This window comes from Athene cunicularia, assembly GCF_003259725.1.
Source record: "Athene cunicularia isolate RWA chromosome 1 unlocalized genomic scaffold, athCun1 chr1_part2, whole genome shotgun sequence".
In the NCBI taxonomy this organism is placed as follows: Eukaryota; Metazoa; Chordata; class Aves; order Strigiformes; family Strigidae; genus Athene; species Athene cunicularia.
The window spans coordinates 5,542,787-5,568,065 of NW_020799092.1; the positions used below are offsets into that span (position 1 = coordinate 5,542,787).

Genomic DNA, 25,279 nt, shown 5'->3' on the forward strand with positions numbered 1-25,279 from the left:
CCCTTCTGCACAACCATGGGATCTACTGCTCAGTTTTCCCCTCAGGTAATTTTACCCAAATGAAACACCAACTTTTTCAGAAAGAATTTTTACACATGGAGAATCATACATGGCTTTGCACCTCCACAGTCATTTGGGAAAATAACTTCTGGACTTTGGGGATTCCATATGCTCCCTCTTTATTATCAAAATTATCTGGCAAATTTTCCATACAAGACAATCTCTACATTCCTTATGTTTGGCTTCAAAGGCAGATAGAAAAAAATATTCCCAAAGTAAATTGTCTTTTAAGACAATTTGCTCCAAAAGCACCGTATAGTTTTTCTTGACAAGTAGGTTAATAGCTTTTCTGCATTTATTCACTTCTATTTTCATGAGTTATGAATGAAAAAGGGCAAAAATTAAATATTATGTAATCGTATGAAAGAAATACTCGTTTAAGCAAACACTTTAGTCATTTGCATTCATTTGTAAACTTAGCAACTATGTGTTAATAGCTTTTGATCTCACATGGCTGAGAAGGAACAACACAGATGTGTCTGTGAAGTAGATGTCTACACCTCAGTATAATAAGAACTCTGCCATGAAGAACTCTGCCTATTCCAGAACTAGCTGAAGCAGTCCTAAAACATGTGTGAGTGTAAGAGCTGCCCATCCTTGTGCCAGTAAAAGGCATCTGAAGGCAGAGGGGGGAGAGGAGAAGGAGAACTCACCATGACTAGAATAGGTCAAAAACATGTTCTTCACTGTTTTCCAACATTACTCATGGAGACATGGATGCAGAAGAGATGCTAGAGTTCACCAAAGGTGAAAAAAGTGTCAAAATGGGCCCTCTGGATGTCCTGGATTATCCCTAATAGTATCATTGTTTTGGGATGGAATTGCATGTTGTAAAGTTTTAAAATAATCCTCACCTATTTCTGAATATAAAAATCACACAGGTTTTTTCTTTTGCTTAACTCAAATACGAAGATAATTTGTGAAATTGTCTGTAGAGTAGCCCCAGAAAGAGCAGTATCACCATAACCAGGGAGGCAGGGAGTTCTGGCACAGGAAACAAAAATAGGCAGACATGAGTGGCATTCAAAGGTTGAGAATATCTCATGTAGTTGTAACTATGTGTTACAACACCCCAGTAAGAGGTTGACGTAAAATAGGACAATGCCAGGGAGGTTTCAATTTACTGCAAAAATTGCAGGAGCTGCTCTTGTCAGGTAAGAATCATGCAGTTCAGTGTAGGACTTATTCCTTTCTACCACCACCCCTCCCACGCTTTATGGACATTTCCCCCTTCAAAATTTTTGTGCTCCAGGATGTCTTCTTTCTGAATGTGGGTGGCAAATCCATATTCACAGAATAGCCATCAAGGCTATTTCATGGTCTACAGCATCCAGCGATGAACTCAGAGGAGAAAGACTTTCTCAGTCTATGGAGGATCTCACCTATCAAATTTCAGTTCACAGGGGCCAGAGCTGAAGACATTTCCAAACTAGGTGTAGATAAACATTCATCAGACATTAGAGACCTATGACCTGCACAAGGCAGAGGCTTCCTAGAGAGTTTTTTAATCCTTGTTACTTGCAGAGGGAACAGTTTTCTCAGCAGTTCTGTTTATATTGCCATCGTTAGAATTTCAATATGCGCAAGGGTTTGAATATTCATAAGAGCAACACAACTTGTTTTCAGGCTCAGTAAGAGTTTAGGCTTTATTTAGGAGACAGTTCATTGAAGGTTTTGATTATTTTGTTACTTCATTTGTAAGATAAAAAATAACTAAGGATTAATATACTATTATTTTTATTACCTGTGAAGTTAATGTATAGGTAGATAAGCAAGTCAGTGATTTGTTCCACAACAGTAATAACCATTAGCCTGGTCCTGTAAGTCTTATTTGTGTGAGCTGTCCTTACTCAAAAGGAAAATCCCAATGAAGATAATGAGAGCAGGAAAGGTTTCAGAGTTGATCCTTAATTAAAGTCCCTTTAAAAGTGTCATTGTAAAAATATTGCTCTTACATTCATACTGTAAGTGACACAAAAAGTCAGTAAAGGTTAATTGCTTTGAAATTGTATTTGTAGCTTTCTTAATTAAACTCTGAACTGGAGATTTCAAACTATCTTTCCATGGATAACAAAGCACAGCAAAGCTAACTGTTGTCTGAAGAAGGCCCTCAAATTAATAAAAATTCAACCAAGAACAAACTGCCAATTAATCCTGTTCATGCATCCTCTTTGGCAATTTTGCAGGTTGTACAAACCCTTGGTGGGTAAATTTAGCTCTTGAATCTTTGTCAAGACCCATTTAAAAAAAAAAAAAGGGTTACTTTTGAACTTATTTTGGAGAAGTGAAAGGCAGGAAAAGGTTATTTTCTGCTGTACTGTTCAGCTGCAAGCTGAACACCCATTGTCCGGTTACAAAGCTACAAAGTGAGTATGTGTGCATGCACCTATCAATGCTCACTCTTCCTCCATAGGATCCCCAGACACTGAAACATTTGATGTCTTACATTCACCATACCAAAAGGTATGTTCCAAGCAAATGCCTACTGCTGGAAGCAGTACATACTAAAACACAGATATTATCCAAAGTAGTAACCACTATATGAGAAGTGTATTCTTTAGTACAGGAAAAATCCCCAAGTGACTGCACTCCCAGGTAGCTAGATGTTGTTGGCTGAGACAACAGCAGGTTTTTACCTCATTTAATATCAGAGAAAGAAAATCATCGTTTGTAATAGAAACAAGATGAGCCTGCAGTATTCCAGTGAGAATATTACCACATACCCATGTAGTTAATTTTATTGAAAATGGGTATATTATTATCACTTCCTGTTTGTTTTCATTTTGCCTAACTTGTAAGGCGTCAGCTTTTTTGTTTATCTAAAAGAAAATGTTTATTAATGGTTAGGAGGGACTTCTCCCATCATGTGCCTAACACAGGATCGCTTTGGGATGAAGAATGTATTAGTGGCTTTGTCTGTTTCAGATTTGGCACATCACAGCCTCAAAACTGCTAAATAGTCATGAAAGTGCTGAATCTCTCCTCTACCTTCCTTTGCCCTTCCCCCCAAATCACTCTTCCTCCCAAATCACTTCTTAATTTAAATTGGTTCACTCAGGAATATTAATCTGAGATAGAATGAGCTTTATGTATTTTTCAGGGATACCCTGTTTCATTCAGTTTGCCAGGCAAAACTTCGAGAAGCAGAGAGAATTTAAAAAACCCATTACAGGGTGTTTCCAAGTTTGGCTGCACAAAGATTTGCTTAAGAGCAGGAATGTTTGTGATTCCCTGCTATAAAAAGCCATTTATAAATGTATATTATACTGTAGATGTATTTAAACACAAGAATGACCATCCTGGTTTAAAACAAGTAAGTGTCCATGTAACCCTGTGCCTCATCTCCAGTGGTAGCAGCTCCCTGACCCATCCATGATCTTGATGTGAAGCAGCTCAGGGGGGGGGACAGGCACAGATCATCTTGGTAAGGATGAGATATATTAGGGATAATCTGAGCATCAGAGAAATTTTTAAATGTAGCTCCACCCTGAGAGATGCATATCTTGCAAATCTGACAAAGATACAGGACATCTCATCCTGTACCACAAGGGAACATAGTACAAATGAGAATAACTTCATTAATCTCTGGTATGCAGGGCCATTTTTCTTTAATTAATCCAGATACTGTCCTAGTCACGTAATTTTTTAATCTAATTTTCACTGAAGTAATATATATTTATTTTTAAGGGGTTTAGTCAATTATTTATTAGATTAATATTTAATCAGAGAGTTTCTTGCCTTTGGAAGAAAAAAAACAGGGGAAAATAGCTCCTGATATAAAGTTTGAAATCTTTAAATGGCAATTAAAAGCATTTCCCTAGCTAGTATACAACTATCTAAGAAACTGCAGCTAATTACTACTGTTATGACTCCTGACTGACTAGCAGCTCACTACATAAAATAACTAAGATGTAGTAGAAAAATAACTAATTATTATCAAGTCTGATGGAAAACATTTTTCACATATTGTGAACTATACATTCTTGTAACTGATAATTTTCAGAATAAATGCTTTGGCATAAAAAAAGCCATTCCCAAGCTGTGACTGCAGAACAGAGATACTACTCAGAAGTCGATCTTGAAAATTATCATTTTGCATTCCACAGAATTCCAGAAAATGCCAAAAAAATGCTTGTCTCAGAGAGGCAGAGCTTCTTTCCTCCAAAAGAAGATTTCCTATTACTTAGGAAATAAGATGAATTTTGGTCTTCTCTTGTACTGACAATTTTGTGATATACCCTATAAGGTATACCATAATCCCTTTAGAAGAAAACTTGAAGCAATGATGCAAAAGTTATAGGCACATCTTACAAATGTGATTCTTTCATTTTCTTCTTTGTCTGTTTCAGAGGGAAGTCAGATGGTTAGCTGTGCCTCTTAAAACAATTTTACTTATTTTTCCTGAAAGCAAGCATTTCTCCACATTGGGTCTTTTCCATCTGAATAAGAAAGAAAAATTCAAGAAAGGAAATGACCATCAACTTGACCTACATGCTCACTGTACATGAATATTTAAAAAATATTAATTCCTATTAAAAAAAAGGTCTGATCAGGCCTTACTGGTTTTGGTCTTAACTATTTGCCTCCACAGACTCTATATGGTAAGCATAGTCAGTCATCTGTCTTTCCATGTTTTTAAAAGCAGCTATCACAAATGAAGACTGTACTCAGACCACGTTACAAACATCAGCTCTATCAGACTGGAAATCTGGATGTGAAAACTGTGGCTATATCAAAAAAGATAAACTGTCTGTTCTTTGATGAGGTGAAAAAACATCTGATGCTATGAAGAAAGGAATAAGAAAGGAATTCCAGACCCAAACTGCAATATTTCAATATTTGGAGAAACATCAAACATGGACAAGCTCAAATTAATATTTAAGGAACAACATTTTAGAAAATTAAAAGCATGTAACAGCAGGAAAGCAGGAAGAATTCTGCAACGTCCAGGTATGGTATGTGGCAAAATCTACAGTGAGAACATGGAGAACTTATCTGAAAACTCAGTATATGTCCAAGATGGTTGTATTTGTGAATGATTTACTACATGGCCATGAAGTAATTGTTCAGCATGTCTTGGATAATTGATTTATGACAACACATAAATCCTTGATATATTCAACTGGCAAAAGTACATGTCCTGCTCTCCAGAAATACTTGTACAATAGCCAGAAAAAACCTTGTTAGTGTAATTAAAAGACTGATTATATGGCTTAGACTCCTGTGGCTATTTGATAAAGAACAGTTTAATGTACTTCCCACTCATCTCTTCTTCTCAGTTAGGACACCAGATTTGCAAGAAAAAAATATCTTTTATATTATAAACTTGAAAATCAAAATCTATACATAAGATCTGATAAAAAGCAGACACTAGTGACATTTTTCAGCTACCACCTTAGCACAGTGCACAAAGACTGAAAGCCTTACATTTATTATTATTCTCCAAGGGCTTCAAGAACTCAATACATTACAAGCTTTTTATATCCTCAAAAAATGGCCCTATGTTGGTTGAAAGTCTTAAACAACACAGAGATCAGCCAGCTGAGCACAGATGTGGTACTGGGACCCTCTCTGTCCTGTGCATGTTCTGTTGGAATCAGTTTCAGCATGACTGTGTGATGAAAGGGGATGCAGAGTCACATCTAAAAGCCAGGAGTAGGGAAGACACTGTCACTGTTATTCTAGTCTACAGGATGATGTACTTCCTGGAGACAATGTGAACTTCACAAGTATTATTTATAATATTTATAAATTATCCATTATAACTGCATTGTAATAGCAATATGGTATGGGAAGAGCACTTTAGCAAAACCTTAACTACACCAAATATGAAAATTCATGGTCTTTTCTTACCACTGACAAACTGCAAGCTAAATTATCATAACATTATTGTAGATGGCAGTTGTTAATTTCTGCAGCTCAAGAATTTCAGTAACTATTTATCTTCACATTCCTAAAACATTATTGTGGGTCTCTGGGTTAGAAATTTAAATAAAAGCCCTGACAGTTTGTTTTTTTTTTAAATTATATTCAATAAGTAACTTTTTTACTCCTTAAAAAGTAAGATCTTACGTAATACAACAGTGACAACTGAAAACTGAAGCTTTAATCTAATATGGAGGCAGGGTTGTATCAGCTTTGGAGCATTTTTGTGTTACTGTTCTGAGTAGGTGACAATTATCAGTGCTGCCCTTGTGAAGGTTACTACACTTAGCAGTGGGTAGAGGTGAAAGAGAAGTAATTTTCTTAGTGATCAAACCCTCATCTGCCTCAACACACTCAGACAAAAGAAGGGGCAAGTCACATTATTTGCTATATCAGTTAATATGTGTTGGGATAAACATAAAAAAAAAAATCATTTCTAATCATACTTTCCCCATGTTTGGGGATAGGTGGGTATCTTTACTACTGGCTTTAATACAGGCCTTTCAACAGAATGTTTATGTACTTCTTGGAAGAAGCAGCAATTTGCACAAAGTAAGCAGCAATTTGTACAAAGTAAGTGAAGCCCAACATAATACACTTCTTGACTGTTAACTGACACTGAAAAAATCGCTGTTTTTAACTCTACATTTCCAATTATTTAATACTCACACTCCACAATCAAAGATTAAAAGCGCATACTAAAGATGTTCCTGAAATGCTCTGCTTACCAACATACGCTGAAATTTTTGGAACAATTAAAATGCCTGCATGCAACTCACTAGATGAGTTTGAACAAGTCATTATATTCAACAAGACATTGTATTTCAAAATTCTAGTGAAGCAGAATAAGACAGACACAGCTAACAGGCTGGAGCTTGATGGGAGTACAAGAACCCTGTCAGAGCCAGCACCTTTTGGGAGAAGGAAGGCAGCTGAGCCAGCATTTTATCATTCACCAAACAAAAGGATAGGAAGACTATACAGAAAGCAAAGCAGAAAATGTCATGTCTGATAGGGAGTAGAGCTTCAAAGTCTGCAGTGATATAAAAGAAGTACCAAACAACAGCAGGAGTATTAATGAAACTAACACAGTTTTTAATAAATCCCCCCTGCCAGTTTACCAATGCAAACATGAGCAAGGCAGAAGAATGAAAAAAATACTCTGGTTCATATATGCCATTTCTCCCTCCAGGCACAAAAAACCCTTTCTTATGTGTTGTAATTTTAAGGGAAGTTAAATAGTTAATGTTACTATTAATAAAATTATCAACCCAGATGTCTCAGTTAATTCAGTTTTGAACTAATTTGCACCTACTCTTCCTCTTGCAGGGCACAATAACTGACCCATCTTTTTGCTCAAGTATCAGAAGACTCTCTACTCTGAACCTGATGACTATTCAGGGCACAGACATTTAGTGGAGATAACCCTGGCTGGTGACTTGCGTTAGGAGGAGACTTCTACTGAAATTTCCCTGGAGATCTGCACCTGCTCTTGTTTTTCTGCTGTATTTGGAAAGTCACTACTTATGGCAGAGGAGGTCTATTTTATTCATTCCTATTGTAGCTAATAAATCCAATCCCTGAAAAATTGTTCAAAGTGAGGCATTTAAGAGCACTGCATCAACTGGGCTTCTACCTGGATAAAATAAAATATTTCAGATTTTTATACTTTGAGCTGTCTTGAAGTCATTCTGTGTCTTCTGTTAGTACCCTGGTCACTGCTGTCTATTTGTGATTTTGTTCTCAGTTAGTCAATGATTGTTTCCGATATCACTAACCACCAATAAGACACCCTCTTTCCTCAAAATTTGACAGCCCTGAAATTCAACATGGGATCTGAAGGTCATGTGGAGCTTTTTCTGTTTTGTGTTTTGCAAGTGAATAAAGGCTTCTTCTAGGAGCCAAATGATTTCTCTAGTGACATTGGTGGAACACTGGTGCCATTGGTATGCTTGCATTTTTAAGCAGCTTTGTTTCCATAAAAATAAAAACCAGAGGAATACAAACAAAACTACATTCTCTGCTTTCCTGTTTGTTCTACAGTGGTAACTAGGAATGAAACACAGTATCAGTTTATTTTGAGCATCACTGTTAGAAGGGCTAATTTTTATTATGCTAAGGACATAGAAATGTTAAAAAAGAAGTTTTAATCACATCTTTAAGAGACAAAGAACAACTGCAATTCTGACCTAAGAGAGAATTAGCTATTTAACTACTTTAGGGATGTAATTGAAATTCCAGCTAATTAAAATGAACTTTTCCATTGATTTCCTTTAGCTTTGAGCTGGACCTTTATTAGACCTTTATTAGAAATGTAGACAAACTTTATGCTCTTCTCTCAGAACTCTCTCTCTGTCCCCTTTTTTTGTGACAAAGAACTAATTTGAAGGCACTAGTCTTTAAGACATGAACTAAGAAATTGATTTTTTCCTAAGTGAATCCAGAAAGAAATGTTTTCATCTTGTAATTGACACAAAAAAATACTCACTGATGGATTCTTTGTTGGCTGAATGGAGCAGTATAGCAGTCATTCTCCTCCAGATCTGGCAGTGTCTCCTTGTCCAGTTTCATTGGCTTTCTAGGTAACCATCCTCGAAACCTGCTTATTTGTTTCTCGATCCTGCAGCACATGAGAATTGTGAGCATTTGAGATAGTATTTTTTCATTACATTCCTGAATACTTGCAAAGAACAAATGCTGATAAACTAGGCCACTTAATATTTACAACTAGAAAAGATGCAATGTCTTTTGAATTTTTCAAGGCAGACCAAATTATACATGCTGAAATTGATTATTAATAACCAGCTTTCAGTGGAGGAACCTCTTATTTTGTCTCAGCAGAAAAGCAGTGCTGATGGTACACACTGCTATAAATCTTGTTAGGCCCAGTAAGCTTTTGTCAAATCTCTAAACCTTTGTTTCTCAGCATTTCAGTTAGTTTAAATTTCAGGCTTAACTGACACATTACACTTTGGACATATAAACATTAGAACAGCAGAGACTGTGACGGAGAGCTTTGGCAGCTAAACCTCAGCAAGTTGCATCCCTGCTCTCTGTATGGTTCTTACCTCACAACTGAAGCTATAAAAACCAGGCTAGTTTGTTCATTTGGTTCAATTGTAGTGTCTTGCAATACTACAATCTCTATGAAACCAGAATATTCAGTGTATAGATTAACAGGTGACTGCCACAGATTCTTGCATTTAGAAGGTGAAAGCAAACTAAGATCAAGCTGGAGAAAGAGCAGATTTAACTGCAGGGGTGCTTATGCAAATATGTACAGCGAAATGAAGGGGCGGGGAAGAATCAGAACTGATTGGAGAAGACAATCTAAACCAAATTCAAATCCAAACTAAAGTGTTATAATGAAAAACACATAAAAAAGATGATATATGAATGCACAATGAGGTCTACTCTCTCAGAAGTTCTTAACACCTTCAAGTCCTAATCAGTGATCCCTGCCTGCAAAAATCATAGGCTAAAAATTAAGGACTACGCACATACTTCAGTTACTGGATGAATCTTTGCAGTAGTGGAACTAAAGGGCATGACTTGACATACTTTGAACTTTAAGTTCAGTTCTGGATAAAGCACTGTTCTTTTAATATAAGTCTTTTAGCAGAAGCCAGCACATTAATTCTAAGACTAGCAAATCCTGTGAGCTCTGCACAGTCCTTTTGAGGGAGGGTAATCCATACCCACGCAGCTGAGTGTGTGGGAAATTATGACATAGTTTCATTTAAAATACATATAGTTTTTCCTGGAATATTCAACCTTCTCCTATCAGGTATTCTTACCTTGAATAAGAAAGCTAATGCTTACTTTTAAACATGGACAGATTTCAAAATAGCATTGGGGGGGGGGGCGGATATGTACCATCAAGACTGTCTTGAAGAACTGGAATGTGTATACAAACATAACATAAGACTTATACTAAATTAATCATAAACTCTTCATGGGCAGTGTTTGCACTGGCCCTGCAGTTCAGAGCACAGGAGGAGGTAGTCTGCAAATGCCCGAGTGCAGGCAAGATGTCAGATCCCAGGGCTGTCAAGGGCCTGACCAACTTTAACTCTCCTGTTGCAGCATCCAGACTGACAGCCTTGAGCTAGTCTGTGCAGACACAAGTGTATGACAAGGGAAAAGGAAGTTCTCTAGAGAAATATTCCCTGTCTGCTGGCCTCCGGTTTTTCCTCTGTGAAGACCACAAACTCTGCATTATTGTATATTCAGCAGGCTCAGCGACTCTGGTATGGAAAAGGGAAGAGGAATCAGCCAGAAGAGTTTTCTATAATATCTCGTTCCATGCTTATTTGTTAACTAAAATAATTTGAATTCTCTAAGATATTAATACCCTTGCTAATCTGAAATCCTTTCCCATTCACCCTTCAAGTCAATGTGCACATTTGAGATACACGAGCTGCAGGTTTATCACACCATGCATACATGCAGGAAGGCACAGAGTGCTTTCCCCACTTAAGAGCAATGCATTATTCATGTTGGCTTCTCACTGAGTGTACCCAGAATTCAACTGGTTTGCCATGCTCAAGGCTCAGATTACTTGTCATGCTCAGTGAGCTTGCTGGCAAACAGGTCTGAGAAGGCTGCAAAGCCTTTTTGCAAGGCCCAGAACATACAGTACAGCCATCCCTAGGGAAAAAAAAAACCCCACCCTGACAACCAAACCTATTTATCTTCCTGAAAAAGAAAAATGACCAAATTTTTTAATTGCCTCCCGCTCACTCCATTAGTGACATCAGCCAGAAGCACAGGCTTTGTACTCTACAGGAGCATCTCTCAGAAAAAAGCTGAGAGTGGTGTCAGTGTTAACAAACAGACACACAGTGTTAAAAATCTACTGTGTTTTATCACTTCTTCAAGGCTAATTCATGCCTCACTTTCCTTTACGGAGAAGTTTAGATACTAAGCCAAATAGGGGTATGGTGTTTGGAAAGCAGATCAACCTACACAAGAACAAGAGTGCCTGGAGTGATGGGGCACTGTTAGCCACAGTGAAAGAAGAGAGTGGAAGATCTGATAATATCCTTCTTAAATTCCTTCTCTAAAAACACTTGTTAGCCTCATAAGGCAAAAAACTCATTCTAATTCACAGTGTCTCTAAGACTGAGTCTCTTGTACCTCAATCCTGCCTCTGCTCTCCAAGTCTAGTCTTTATTCAATATCTCTTTCTTAAGATACATATTGTGCTTATCTCACACAAAGGTTTTCTCAAATAATTTCAAATAAACTGTTTTCTCACTAGGAAGTGGGGTAGGGATAGAATATTTTTTTCAAAGGAAAGAGTAAGTTAGGAAAATTTTAAAATCAGGAGTGATTTTCACTTGTGGGTCAGCTTTGATAGAGCTTTATGCTTACTGTAGTGCTAGAAATTTTCTTTGTTTAGTTTTTAACCACAGTGCAGGTACTGTATAGATACCTGATACCCCTCCTTTCCTCTAATATGCATTAGAGAAGTTTTGTCATTTGAAATTTTGAGACCACTAGAATTTTTCATATTAAAAATCCATGTCAGGTTGACAAGTTGCAAGTGACCTGGTCTGGGCTTTGCCTTGTAACAGAAGTCCTCTTCAAAATAAATTTTGCCTGAATGTCAATATAACGTTTGGCTTAGCTCAAAAAAAGGACCCAGACTTCATCTACTTGTAATCTTCACTGAACTAGGAGTAGAGGAAATAGATACTTTTAATGAAGCTGTATATCTGAGTTTCACATAAATGAAAATAAAGCTGAATATGTTTTCCTCTTTTATAGCTTTTCTACCTTAAGTAGGCATTTATAGACCTGAACATAAAAATTGAATTTAGCCAAGTGTTCTCATCACTCAGGAACTAAAATACCAGAAAAAGATCATACCTCTTCCCATATTGACTTCAGGTGGCATCCTGACTCATAAGAAAATTAATGTAAAGCAAAATTTCATACACCACATATAAATGCTAGAATCTTCACCTACTCCCTCCTATCTATTGCTTTAGTCAAAGCAGTCATGTCTTAATTAAAATCAAGACAAATTTCAAAGTTAACAGCTACTATTGTATTTATTGTAGCGTGTGGATGGAAAGTGGGGGAGCATCAACAAGATTTAGAAGAATTGTGTGCGTCTATTAGCCTGTGCCAACTAGGTAAAATGCCTTAACTCCACAAAGTGCCCATTTGGTGCTTACTAATATAAAGAAGCAAATACTATAATGTGAGATCAATGCTGGTACTCTCAAGTCACCAGCACACCAGGATGGAATTTAATATAAAAAAATGCTTTTTAATACACTTATACAGCAGAGTGATAATATGTGATTTATTTTCCCATGGATGTTCATCTACTGACGTTATCTGCAAAGTCATAATGCTGTTTACTCCAAAATGCAGATTTTTCAAATTTAATTCTGCTCTCTCAGAGGTTCATGGGAATATTTCCACTGACCTCAGAGTGACACAGAGCCTTCTGAAAACTGTATCAAGAGCACTGTGGAACTAAATGCCAACATATGATCTGGTCTTTGCCAAGCCTGTGTATTTTTTAGGCTTTTTGGAGACATTTTCATTTAATTGTCCAAGGTATCAAAAATATTTAAAATGCAAACTGCAGAATTGGAAGTTTTTCATTGCATTGTCAGATATAAACCATGCATCAAACATAATCCTGAAAACATTTAATAATTGAGTGAAGGCACTTCAAAGATTCTTGAAAAATACTCATCTCTCAAGCTCAGTAACATTACACCAGAGATGAACTTGGTTCATTGTGTTCCTATCTACTAACAAAGTACTAAGTATCCCCACAGAGCAAGCATTAAATTACTAATGCCATCACTATTATAAGTAAGCAAGGTACATGGAAATGAAAAAAAAGCTGTAACTGTGGTATTTTAACCCAAAGAAACTCCCTAATGAGCTGCATGAAAAGAGATAACAGTGTTTGCGCTAACACACTTGTTCTTCTTTAAAAGACTTCATCAATTGAAAAATATTTCTTTATTCCTAAAAAAGGCAACACTGAGAAAATTAATTACCTCTTTCACATTGAAAGTTCCTTAAAAATGCAATTTCTGTATTTGTTTTTGTAGATGTCCTAGTGTGTAATCATTCCCTCCACCCTTCCATCAAACACAGCTAATACGCTTTTCCTTCCAGCTTAACCTTAACCATTACTTTTGTTATTGTGTCCAACTGAACATAAACTAGACCGGTGTAAGAACTGTACTCACCTATTCATGAACTTGTATCGGCGGTGCAGGTAATAGATTTTTCTCCTGGAAGAACAGCAAAAATGAAGCCAGTCGAGAAGAAAACCCATCGTCAGTTACAGTATGAACTAGCAAGGAAGGAAAGGAGATTGAAGACAGAAGCCTGTAAGAGGTGGAGGAAGAGACTAAAAGAGAGATTAACAGAACTGTGACAGGAAGCCACAGAGACTCTGGTGACATTTGAATTGCTAGGTGGTCATCATTTTCCCACTGTCTTCTTTTCTGCTATTTGTCATATGTGAAGACGGGACCCAAAGATGCTTCTATTTCAAAGAAGTCCATAAACTGTTGCAGGAATTCTATAGGACTGATACAAATATGGATAAATTATCTCACATCCACTAGCGAATAAATAAAGCTGCATTTGGTGAAACACAAGGAGGAAATCATTTAGAAAAGCCAAGAAAGCAGTACCTGATGCTGCAATGTACCGTAACACATGCAGTACCATTAGAGACCAGGGCTTGCTATTGGGCTAACATCCCTTGAAACAGAACATAGACTACACAAGCAAATGAGCATGTGCTCTGCACCCACCCCCAAGTATGCAGCCACTCCCTCTGCCCCTCATACAAGCACAGCTGATTTTTGTTGTCAGTGCAATAAGCTGTGTGGGAGTGCGCATGGGCAATGAGTGGACAAGGGTGCACAAGCAGACACATGCTGACCACAATCTTGGTTTGCTTCCCAACCAGCCCTGCAGGGCAGAGCGGCCCTCTAACCATCCTGTGGAGATGCAGAATGGGGAGTTCACCTCCTGACCCACTCTGCTGCTGGCAGCTCTTGTTCTCCTCATAAATGCCTATACCACCACAGCTGTCAGGATTTGACCCATCACCTTCAGCAGAGGGATCACATCTTCATGAGAGTTAAGAAAATCTGAGGGCTTTTTGGCGTGGGTTTGGGATTGATACCCCTTACTGGAATATCGGGGTGCCTGCCTGAAGTCTGACTACCTCCTCCAGAGCCTGACTTTGTCATCTGCGGAAGGTCAGCGCTAAATCAAGGTGGTTTCTGTGTATTCTGAGAGGTTCCACTGTGTAACACTGAATTGTACCACTTCTGAAAAATGCAGGGCTCGCACCACGCATATTCTGAATATTTGTGTATATTAAATGTACTGTAGGAATGCTGTTAGTGCCTTGGAAGCAAGCATGGTTGGGAGATTTCTAAAATAAGACAGCACTGATGCTTTATAAACTATAGAAAAAAAAAATGGTTAGTATTCCAAGTTAATTTTCAGGACTTAGAATTTAAGTAATGCATAATATTTTGACATTAATTTTTATATCAGTGCCCATATTGTGCTAATGAAGTGAAATTTTTCGAACAATTTCATGTTGGCCAGCCTCCTTTGGCCAACTCCTACACAAGATAGCATTATTTACCTTGCTCGACTCAGCAGGAGAAGGGTCAAAGCTAAGTGCTTCTGAATTTTGCTTCCAATATTAGAGTTATCTACTGTTTTGGCATGTCTGCTTTGAAACAGCAAGGATTTTATTCACTGATGCATGGACCTTGGATACTTCCAACCTGAAATATCATAAGCTGTAAGCAATCAGCCACCCTTAAAACAAGGGGTTAAACAAGGGCACCTGGAAACAGGCAGTCTAGACTAGTGGACATTTTGTAAAATGCTGGTCCTTGGTTTTAAATGGTAAACACTACTGTTGCTCTTAAAATTTTAGACCCTGCCCAGAATACATTAGTAAATCACCATGATTCCCTCTTAACAATACTGTAATAATTCTCTCTCTTTGGATGTGGAAAGAATGAAGTTGTGGTCCTTAAGTAGGTCAAGAAACCTTTAGTATTTTCAACGTTTTCTACATAACCTGTATGGCAATTACTTTGCTATCTGCCAAAAGACACATTTCAAAAAAGAGACTTCAGATCAGGAAATAACAAGCTCCTCACAGTGACTAAAATCTGTGTTCCTGGTGTATGTAATCATGAGACCTTGTCCTCTACTAGGGTAGGTTCATCCCAAGGAATGCCACAGAAGTCAAAGAAGGTACACTTTTGGCCTAGCTCACTGTCTGTATGGTTAGAACACGTTATTGAAAGAATATTCATATCTTGCAATGACTTGTGATAGCTTTTATATTTTTCTCTTTATCACTAAAATCACAGGTAAGAACAGTTGAAGATTTGCCTTGAAAATGAAAACCTAAATACATACAGAATAAGATTGCAATTTTGTCCTTAATTCACATCAGTTTTTCCTAGCAAGTTACAGCTTGTATTTCCTACTGTTACAGCTTGTCTTATACTGGAGACATTTTTCATCCTTAAGTGAAGTGAGAAGAAAACAGAAGAAATCCTGCAAAGGACACCAACTCACTAGCTGCATATTCTGGGTCTGATCCTTTTCTTGCTCAGGAGTAATTCCATTAAAATCAATGGAGTTACACATCTATAAACTCTGCTAATTGAAAGAAGAATCAAGACCTCTCAGTTCATGGGTTTTGGTCAGTTCCAGTGGAAGTCTTTATGCTATTTTAACACTTCTGATAACCAGTAGAGTAAAATCAATATGCTACATAGAAAATTTCATAGCCCAACATGCAAATAATATCAAATAAATTATAAAAATAATCTGAATGACCATGTGGAATGAATTTGGTTATCAGTAGCATTTAATGTAAATTCTTTATTTTCTCCACAGAAAAAAACATTTATAGTCTGAATTGTTCTCCTGTTTGATGGGATACTTATTTATAATCTGTATTTCAATAATTACACACTATACAAGTAATGTACAGGTGCTGAACATACCAGATACGTCCAGCAGACATGCACCTTCTGTGCTGCCTTACGTACCTGGATCTTCTTGACCTCCCATTGATTTCAATGAAATGTCCATTTAAAAAACAGCAGCGCACAAGTATGCACGGGGCTCCAGCATTGAAGGGGCTAAAGGGCCTAAGGATAGAATACCCCATGAAAACAGCTGCACTGCTACAGCTCACCTTAATTTCAAACCAGTATAGTACCGCAATAGCAGGCATTAACAAGAAAGAGCAATGAATACGGCATCTAAGTACTCCATTTATATTTTCTAAAGATGCGGTTCTTATAGAAGAGCTCTTCTATGTGCATTTTGGTGTTATTACATTAGTTTTACAGTATAGTGTGACTTTGGAGGTTAAGACAAAATACAACTACACCTACCTGAAAGGCATTCTTACATTCATTAGTTCAGCATATTTGCCCAGGACCTCCCAAGGGGCATGCAACTTCACAAAGATGATGTCACTGTTTGTTAGAGATGACTGAAAAAGAAAAACAAAACAGCCACCACGGCTTACTTTTTCAAGTAAAAAAGAAAGAATCCATGGTCAGTGGTGAATACCTGGTTTTCTGGTCCTCTGTCACCCCTCCCACTTTCTCATTCTTCCTCAAGCACATGTAGTTCTAGAAGTATTTTGGCAACTCCTTTTCCTTCTGGTTTCCTGAAAGCCATGCTGTGACTCCTTTCTGGTCTGCATGTGCATTTCCTTTGCGTGGAAAAGAGGACTTGGAAGGGAGGCTGACATGGAGTTGTGGGCTATCCAAGTGTGGGGTGGAAATAAGGTTGGTGAGTAAATCTGGGTCTGGAAGTTTGGTCCTGAACTTCAATCAAAACTAAAGTGGCAAGTCAGGAACTGATTTTGCCAATTGACCTGGTTTTCTGCACTCACACAGAAGTGGAAATGTGTGGAGACACATCTAGCAGTCAAGAAAAGTTTGCATGACAGTGTGGTCTTACCACTGTTGCCCTACATGCACAAATAATGAAGTTCCAGCTACAGAGCCATGGTCCCCACCTTCCCTTACTCCAGCTTCCTGCTTGGTCACATGAATTCTGAATATTAGAACTAAAGCCAGCAGGAAAAAGGAAATCTGATGCCACCCACAACATAATATTGTACAGATTTGTGGCCCAGGAACATTGAGGGCCATGATTATGCCAGCAAGATCTCTTCACAGTGCTACCATCTTCTTTTCTATGGGTTGTATGTAGCATGAAGAGAGCTTTATGTAGGGTATGCACACCAGAACACCTGTTACCTAACAGAAGGCTCTCTGGCAAAGAACGGAGAAATGCAGTAAAGAGAAGAAGGGGAGAAATTCAGCTCTGCACTCAGGAGGAAAAACAGTGCTTTACAAGAAAGCTACAGCAGGGTCAGCTGAAGATGACATGAGAACATAGACAGCCACATGTTAATACTGGAAAATAAACTGTTCAGATTATAATGAAAATAAATGAAATTCTCATAAAATTGCATACAATACAGCTTTAGACAACTGAATGGATCCCATTAACAGTGCCAACTACTACAGGCTGAGCTTGAGGAATACCCAGGAAATGGGTAAGGTATACAGGGTATGAGAAAAGGAAAGTGTGAAGACTGAGAAAACCAGGCAAGAAATTTGTTAGTTAACTGTAGCGATGATTCATAGCTTTTTAGACATTGTACTGTATTCAATGTTCTTGATTAACACAACTTACTAGGAGTTCTTAAATATTCCAGTTGTTCATCTGGAATCTACAGTGATTATATGGGTGGGAGGCTGACATTTATACTTTTGATGCCTATTTGATTCTTCCCACCACTATTCTGACAGATGCTGAAATCACTGAAACGGCTATAGAGTGTTCATGTCCTTAGAGTAGCTAAAACATTATTACTAGCTTGTGACGTGATAGAAATGAAAGCTCCAACAGTTAAGATACATATGTATGATTTTCTTTAGCTCACAGGAAAAAAAAAAGAAAAAACCCCAACCGTCACTACAGAGTTAACACTTTATTAAACAAACAGAATATTGGAATCCTCAGCAATGGACACATAAAAATATTTGTATCCAAAGTACTATTGGGCTGCATGAAAAAAACGGGTTTGAGTGCGTAATTGAACAAGTGACTTTCTGGTACTAAAAACTGAAGAAAAAACCCCTTGCTGTTCTTTCACTGATGACTTTCTGAAAAAATATTTCAACATGAAATGATACAATAGCAACAAGATGCCCCCAAGAGACTTGTTTCAGACAGTGAATTCAGTTGTACTCTTTTCATTGACTTTTATGGATTCTGTATCAGGCCTCAATGTTTTTCTTTATAGGTACATTTCACAAATTATCATTTATTTTCCCATGAGACTTTAGCAAGTAATACCACAAAACCAAGACTAGATTCTGCTATGCTGAAAATTTCCTGCAAACTACTCTCTCAAAAATGAGGGTAAGCCAGCAGTGGACTGGCAATTTTGTCATAAACAGCTCAGATTAAAAAAAAAAAAACAACAAACAAAAAAAACCCCCATCAAAATTCAAAAGAACTGTCTAATAAACCAAATATAAAGAAGGAAACTCTGGTACTGTCACACCAATAAAATCTGTAAAATGCAGGAAATGTATTAGAAACAGCTTGTTAATTTAGTGATGGCTGTTAAACATGAAGCTTACAAACATTTTCCAGCGCACTGTAGTTTAATACATACTACATATAGCAGCCACAGTAACATGACTTGTGGAGATGTTGTTTCACAAGTGAACACTATCTCCATGCAAATTTAATTTCTTATGTGTTACATATTTTCACACAGAAACACGAAAAACTTCCATATAGTTGTCACAAATATAAATACAGATGTTTAAAGAATATTTTTTACTCAGTACCTTGTAATGTTACTTTATCAGCTTTGTGAACAAAAGATCTAATTAAAACACCTTTGTGAGGTTCAGTTATTTTCAGAAGAAAGAGATAATCATTCTAAATTGTTAATATGGAAATCCATTTCTCTTGGGTTTGCTCATATTAAGTGTTTGTAAAGGAAAGCGATAAGAAAGCCTGAGAAAAACAAGATTGGAAAGAGAAAAACAAATCCAGATGGAGGAGTAATTGAATGAAATGTCACATTCACTTAATCTAAGGAGAAAACAGGTAATCAAAATACCCTAAAAAAATATCATGAGCACCATCCTAGTTAGAAAATACTTCAGCAGATGGAATTTGCTAAACTCTCTCTGTTAGGTTAGTATTTAGACACAGTATCCTTCAGCTTCTAAATGTTTCATTGAGAGGAGAGGAGCATTCTTCTGTTGTAACTGACTTTCAAGGACTGGCACCTTAAATGGTTTGAAGAAGTAAACTCAATATATTATGGGAACATGCAAACAAAAATCAATGTAACATTGGTCCCCTTGGAAATTTAAATAAAATTACTATTGACATGAGCAATTTGCTAGAAAGTGATGTCTAGATTATGAAGAAAGAAAACCAGAGGAATCAATGGGACAGCAATGAGAAAACACAAAAATGGAGTGTTTGGAATTGACCTGTGGCACCAGTGCCTACAGAGTTATCATTGTATGATAATTGTGAGGCCCCTAACATTCAAATAAATTGTTTGTTTCAAACTGATTTCTTGAGGAGGAACATCCATAGCAAAACTAATTTTCTTCTGGTCAGTAATAACTTTCTTACTGGTCTTCAGAGAAGTGCAAACCCAGTGTGACAAGAGACAGAACCAGAGAATTGCAGACTAATTTAGGTTGGAAAGGACCTGTAGGGGTCATCTGGGCTAACTCTCTAGATAAAGCAGGGCCAAAATAGATCAGGTTGCTCAGGGGCTTGTTCCACTGAGTCCTGAATATCTCCTAGGCAGAGATTTCACAGCCTCTGGTCAATCCACTTACTGAAACTGGCTGAAAAAAATAATATTTCCCATGGAAGAACTGTACTTCAGAGAAATGTTGGTTGAAAACTACAAGTTTCTAGACATGAAAATTCATGAACATTCAAAAGTGCAAAGATGGCATTCTTTATAAAACAATTTATTTCTTACAGGAACTTTAAAAAAAATTATTATTCTGATTGAGAAGCAATAGCAAGGTGTATTTAGTTTAATGAAACCCTGATTTTCAAAACAGGTTTGTATGGTAGAATTCACATCACCAGAGCCTGGGTTACAGACCATCAACATAAAATGCGTTTCTATGTTCAGTGCCATTAATCTACTATTTTTCACAAGCTGTAATTTTCCCCTCCTCCTTCTTTCTACTCCCCAACCCCCTTTTACAGCTGGAAATCATATTCCATAATTCCTGAGAATACCAGACCAGTATTTGATAATCACAAGTTCCTATAGGCCATATCTCTGTATCACAGGTACTCACTGCACGTATCAGAGATCTCATGCACAAATACAGGCTGGGCGAAGAGTGGATTGAGAGCAGCCCTGTGGAGAAGAACTTGAGAGTAGCAGTGTATGGAAAACTGACTATGAGCCAGCAATGTGCTCTCACAGCCCAGAATGCCAACCATGTCCTGGGCTGCATCAAGAGAAGTGTAACCAGCAGGTCAAGAGAGGTGATTCTCCCCCTCTGCTCTGTTCTTGTGAGATCCCACCTGCAGTGCTGTGTTCAGCTCTGGGGCCCTCAATATAAGAAAGACATGGACAGGCTCAAGCTGGTCCAGATGAGGTCCACAAAGATGATCAGGGGGCTGGAGCACCTCCCTTATGAGGACAGCCTGAGAGTTGGGGTTGCCCAGCCTAGAGAAGTGAAGGCTCTAGGGAGACCTTATAGCGGCCTTCCAGTAATTAAAGGGGGCCTACAGTAAAGATGGGGAGGGACTCTTTATCAGGGTGTGTAGGGATAGGATGAGAGGTAACAGTTTTAAAATGAAAGAGGGTAGATTTTGATTAGCTATAAGAAGAAATTCTTTACTGTGAGGGTGGTGAGACACTGGAACAGGTTGCCCAGGGAAGTTGTGGATACCCCCTGCCTGTAAGTGTTCAAGGCCAAATTGAACCGGGCTCTGAGCAACCTGGTCTAGTGGAAAGTGTCCCTGCCCATGGCAGGGGGGTTGGAACTAGGTGATCTTTAAGGTCCCTTCCAGCCCAAACCATTCTATGATTAATTACCAACCTTTCTGGCTTCACTGACAAATCACTTCAGTACCTTATCATTGCTGCCAATACTTGAATACAGGTAGTACCACACACCCACATCTTGTAGACTTGCCCTTCTGACAAGATGACGTTTCTCTTTTACCATTAAGTTTTTACAGACATTGCATTTCCTAAAGAAAAGAAATCAACCATAAATATGTTTAAAAAACAAAGCTCCATATTATTCTCCAGTATCACTACATAAGGAGTGGAAAAGACTAAAGTAGGGGCCATTTCCATAACTCCAAAAGCATAAATATCTGCTTTGGTGAGTTAGTCATCAGCTAGGTCAAGGAAAACTTGTAAAGGGCAGGTTCTCATTCTCCTTCTGAAAGCTGGCAGAGTTGTGTTAACTGTTGTTTAATTTAAGTCCTGGCTACTAAACTCACATGTACTCCTGCAGACATTTTAAATCCTTCTGATGGCAGGATTTAAATATATATATTCACTATTGACCTGACTCTGCTTGTTCTGAAGTTACCATTGTTAGTCTGAATGGAAGAAAAGTTATGCTGACATTGAACGCCTCTTGAAAAGCCCACATTTTGCTGTATTTGCAGGCTGTCTTCCAGGATCAAGGCTGGAGATTAGCATCTTTTTGTCAAATACCCTCTTGAATATTCTCCTCCAACAAAGATCTTTTTTGGTTCATTATCAATAATATTGTCAAGTCACTATAAGACAAAAACAACTGTAGGACATTAATACAAGTATTGCTTGAGTCTAAAAGTTAAGAAAGTTGAGAAGAGATTCACAGCATATAACCTTGAAGAAGGATAAAATTACAGTGTCTCCAACTGAACGGTGCTAATTATTTGTCTTGAGGCTACTAGGCAGGCAACTGTAAAAAACAATGCTCTCATTTATGTATGCATATCAATAGGGAAAAGAAATCAGAATTTACCATTAAGGTGTTTTCCCTATCATTATTTAAGAGAAAAATATGCAAGACTGGGACTCTTCTCACCTTTTAAAGCCTTCCTCATAAAAGTAAAAGTAGATAAATAAGATTTTGATACAGATCCAGCAACCAGAATTAAACCTTGCCTACTTTAGTAAGACACTGAAAGGCAAGTTAAAAAGCCAGAGTGGGGACACTGCTCAAATTTCTGGCAAATGTAGCTCATTGCTGTTAAGACCATAATGCAGGAAAAGCCAGGAAAGGAGAGGAAAATCAACATCCTTCCTCTAGTAACAATTCTCCCTATAATGAAGCTCTGTATGACGTCTGAATGCAGAGTAGCAAATAGTAACTGCTACAGGTTTCACTGTTTTTGAGAATTACTCTGTTAACAGCACAGACTGATTTGCCATGTGGAATGAATTTAGAGGAAAACCAAAATCGAGCAAATTTTAATTGATTAAACTGTTATTCCTCTGCAAAACCAAAGCAAATGTAGATTCACAAGGGTAATTCCACAGAATTGGAAACACAGCAGTAATATGCTGCCAATATTTTTCAGAAGTGCATACATTACCACTGGGTAAATATCTACTTAAATACTGTCAATATATGCCCAGTTTCAGGGAAAATATTATATATATACACAAGTATTAACCTCCACATTCATGGATTAGAGGAATCTAGTAAATAATAGTGTCAATATCTTTCATATATATACTTTCAATCAAAGTACAGGCTTAGTAAAAAAGGGGAATATACTGCTCACATTCAATTAGGATTTTAAGAAACTTGTAAGGGGCAAAAGCAGTAAGGATGAAAATAAGAGTAAAAATGAAAGCCCTAACTAACCATTAGGAAGTTGTTAATTAAATAATTTTGACATAAGAAGACACTGACACATAAAATATAGAACACTTGACATAAGGAGACAGAGTCACATGATTACAATTTTAAATTATTTTTCTATGAAATCTCATGACAAAATTTGATGATGGGGTAAAGCTTTGTCTTTATTTTGCAAAACACTTCCAGAGGTTCAGCTCCAGTGGAGTTAGTAATGCAGGCAGGTGACTGGCTATTGCCAGCATTCAGGCAATGTGTCATCTAATCCAGCTCAGAGCAGGTGTCATTGTTACAGTCCTTAATTTCTGGCAGCAGCTGACAGGATCTCAATGCTGGAACAGAACAGAGTTAGTAACAAGGGAAAATGTTTGCAAATGTCCTTTCATGCAGACAAAAATGTGTGAGTGGGAGGGCAACTTAAAAGAACAGGATAGGTTACCTGAGTAGAAATAAATGCAATTACTAACTCATTGCTCAAGTTTACTGTGCAACAGTAAGCTTATGGTCTGCAACAGAGAGATACAAATTCCTTTGAGAGAAGTAACAACATAAGAAAGGATGTCTTTAATTCTAACGTCATCTGAATTCACTTGTGACGGACAGGACGCATCTAACAGTAAGGTAAGTCAGATGTACTAAATCTACCATGGAAACAACGTCATCTGACTTGAGCTCCACTTTCTAGAGAAAAAGACCAGAAATACCTGCAGCATGACCATCTTAATGGAAGGGGTTGATCTAAATGTGAAGCATCAATAAAACTTATCTTGATAATCCCATTAGTAAATATTGAATTAATACAGTTTTGACCCATCTGGGTAAGATTTCTGCGACAATTGAAATAGCTAATCATATGTATTTAATCTGACAAATAGGATGCGTCTTTTAATTCATCTGGACTGGCAGATAATATAAACATGTGAAATTAATTATTGGCAGATTAAAAATGCAGATAGCTAAAACCTCTGAGCAGAATAATATGTTTTTACTTATTAAGTATCTTTACATGCAGCATCAGTTCTAGTTGAGATCATCAAACATGTACAATGTTTTACTTTTGGCATCACAGGTCACTAAAAATACATTGTACAACTGAACTACATTTTATCAAGCAGCTTCCTTTGTAATTTATTCCAAGTGTAAAATATAAACCAAATATTTTTCCAGTACAGATTTATGTCTCATTAATAATTTTTTGAAGTGGAAAATACTTACATTTAATGAATTGTCTGTTAAATATTCATGTTTGCTTTCAGAGGCTTATTGTAGAAACATTGCTTTGGCAAAGAAAAAGGCAATTTATTTTTTGTCCAGCAGTTAATTTCACAAACTTAATAATCAATCAAACACCCAAAACATGCAGGCAGGCTTATTATAGCTTTTGCATACAAATAACCTAGAGGAACTGAACAAGCTGCTTATCATAGCATCACTGAATAATAGAGGTTGGAAGGGACATCCAGAGGTCATGTAGTCCAAACCTCTGCTGAAAGCCAGGACAACTAGAGCAGTTTGTGTGGTCTTGAATATCTCTGTAGATGGAGACCTCACAATCTCTCGGGGCACCATAGCATGTCTGGACAGAAAGGCCACAACAGACATCCCATATGGACACAGAAGTGTTTGCAGCTGCCCAGGTTCTGAGCACCTGCCTATGATCCAGCAAGGTAAAGCTATCTGGTTGTTCAACTCCCTCTTCAGAGTCTTGGAAGGAAGACAAATACTTATATGAGTATCAACCTAGACTTTGAATTCTTTTAAGTGTCGACACTTTCCAGGATGTAGTGAACTGTCCCTCTGTTACAGTCTGTATACCTCTGTATTTGACAGTGTAATGCAAAATTCTTTCTAAAGATTGATGCCAGTGAATTCAAGATCACACCTAAGGAAGAGCCTGCTCCAAACGACACTATCAGAAGACAGGCTTTAGTTCAGTCCACACAGCACAGTGGAGCTCTGAGTTCTTCAAGTCAGCTACACATCCACAATGTGAGGAATTACAGGCAGAGATTGTAGCCCTGGCTGTAGAAGGAGTAGTGGGTTTAGTGCATGCATACGATAGCACGGCTGATTAGGCTGGGTGCTATCTCATGCTGATGTGACAATAATATCTGCAATTCCCAAGGTAAGTCACTCAGCAGCACCTGGGGGTGGGGTCTCTGCACCATACCTGGCTCTGCAGGACACACATTTTGCTCTGCTCTGCAAGAAAGGGAAAGCCACAGAAGACCACTCTGAAAGCACTTTCTCAGACTTAAATTCAGGTCACCATTTTCCAGGAAAGGAAAGGCACCAGAGAAAACACAAGACCCAGTTAAATGAAGGAGAAAGATGCATGTGAA

The 25,279-nt window shown here is 37.6% G+C and overlaps 1 protein-coding gene across 5 annotated transcripts in view; it reads right to left on the reverse strand.

The window, feature by feature from the left end:
• The window catches only part of ANO4 (anoctamin 4), a 203,708-nt gene that overhangs the window by 61,716 nt on the left and 116,713 nt on the right, over positions 1-25,279 (reverse strand). For 4 of the 5 annotated variants that reach the window (XM_026868394.1, XM_026868396.1, XM_026868393.1 and 1 more), the window contains 4 exons: positions 16,425-16,525; positions 16,074-16,175; positions 13,212-13,256; positions 8,474-8,605 (listed from right to left, as the gene is read on the reverse strand). In XM_026868394.1, coding sequence (XP_026724195.1) covers positions 8,474-8,605; positions 13,212-13,256; positions 16,074-16,175; positions 16,425-16,525 — 380 coding nt within the window. The remainder of the gene's footprint in view (positions 1-8,473; positions 8,606-13,211; positions 13,257-16,073; positions 16,176-16,424; positions 16,526-25,279) is intronic. The other variant, XM_026868395.1, reaches the window with a different exon arrangement.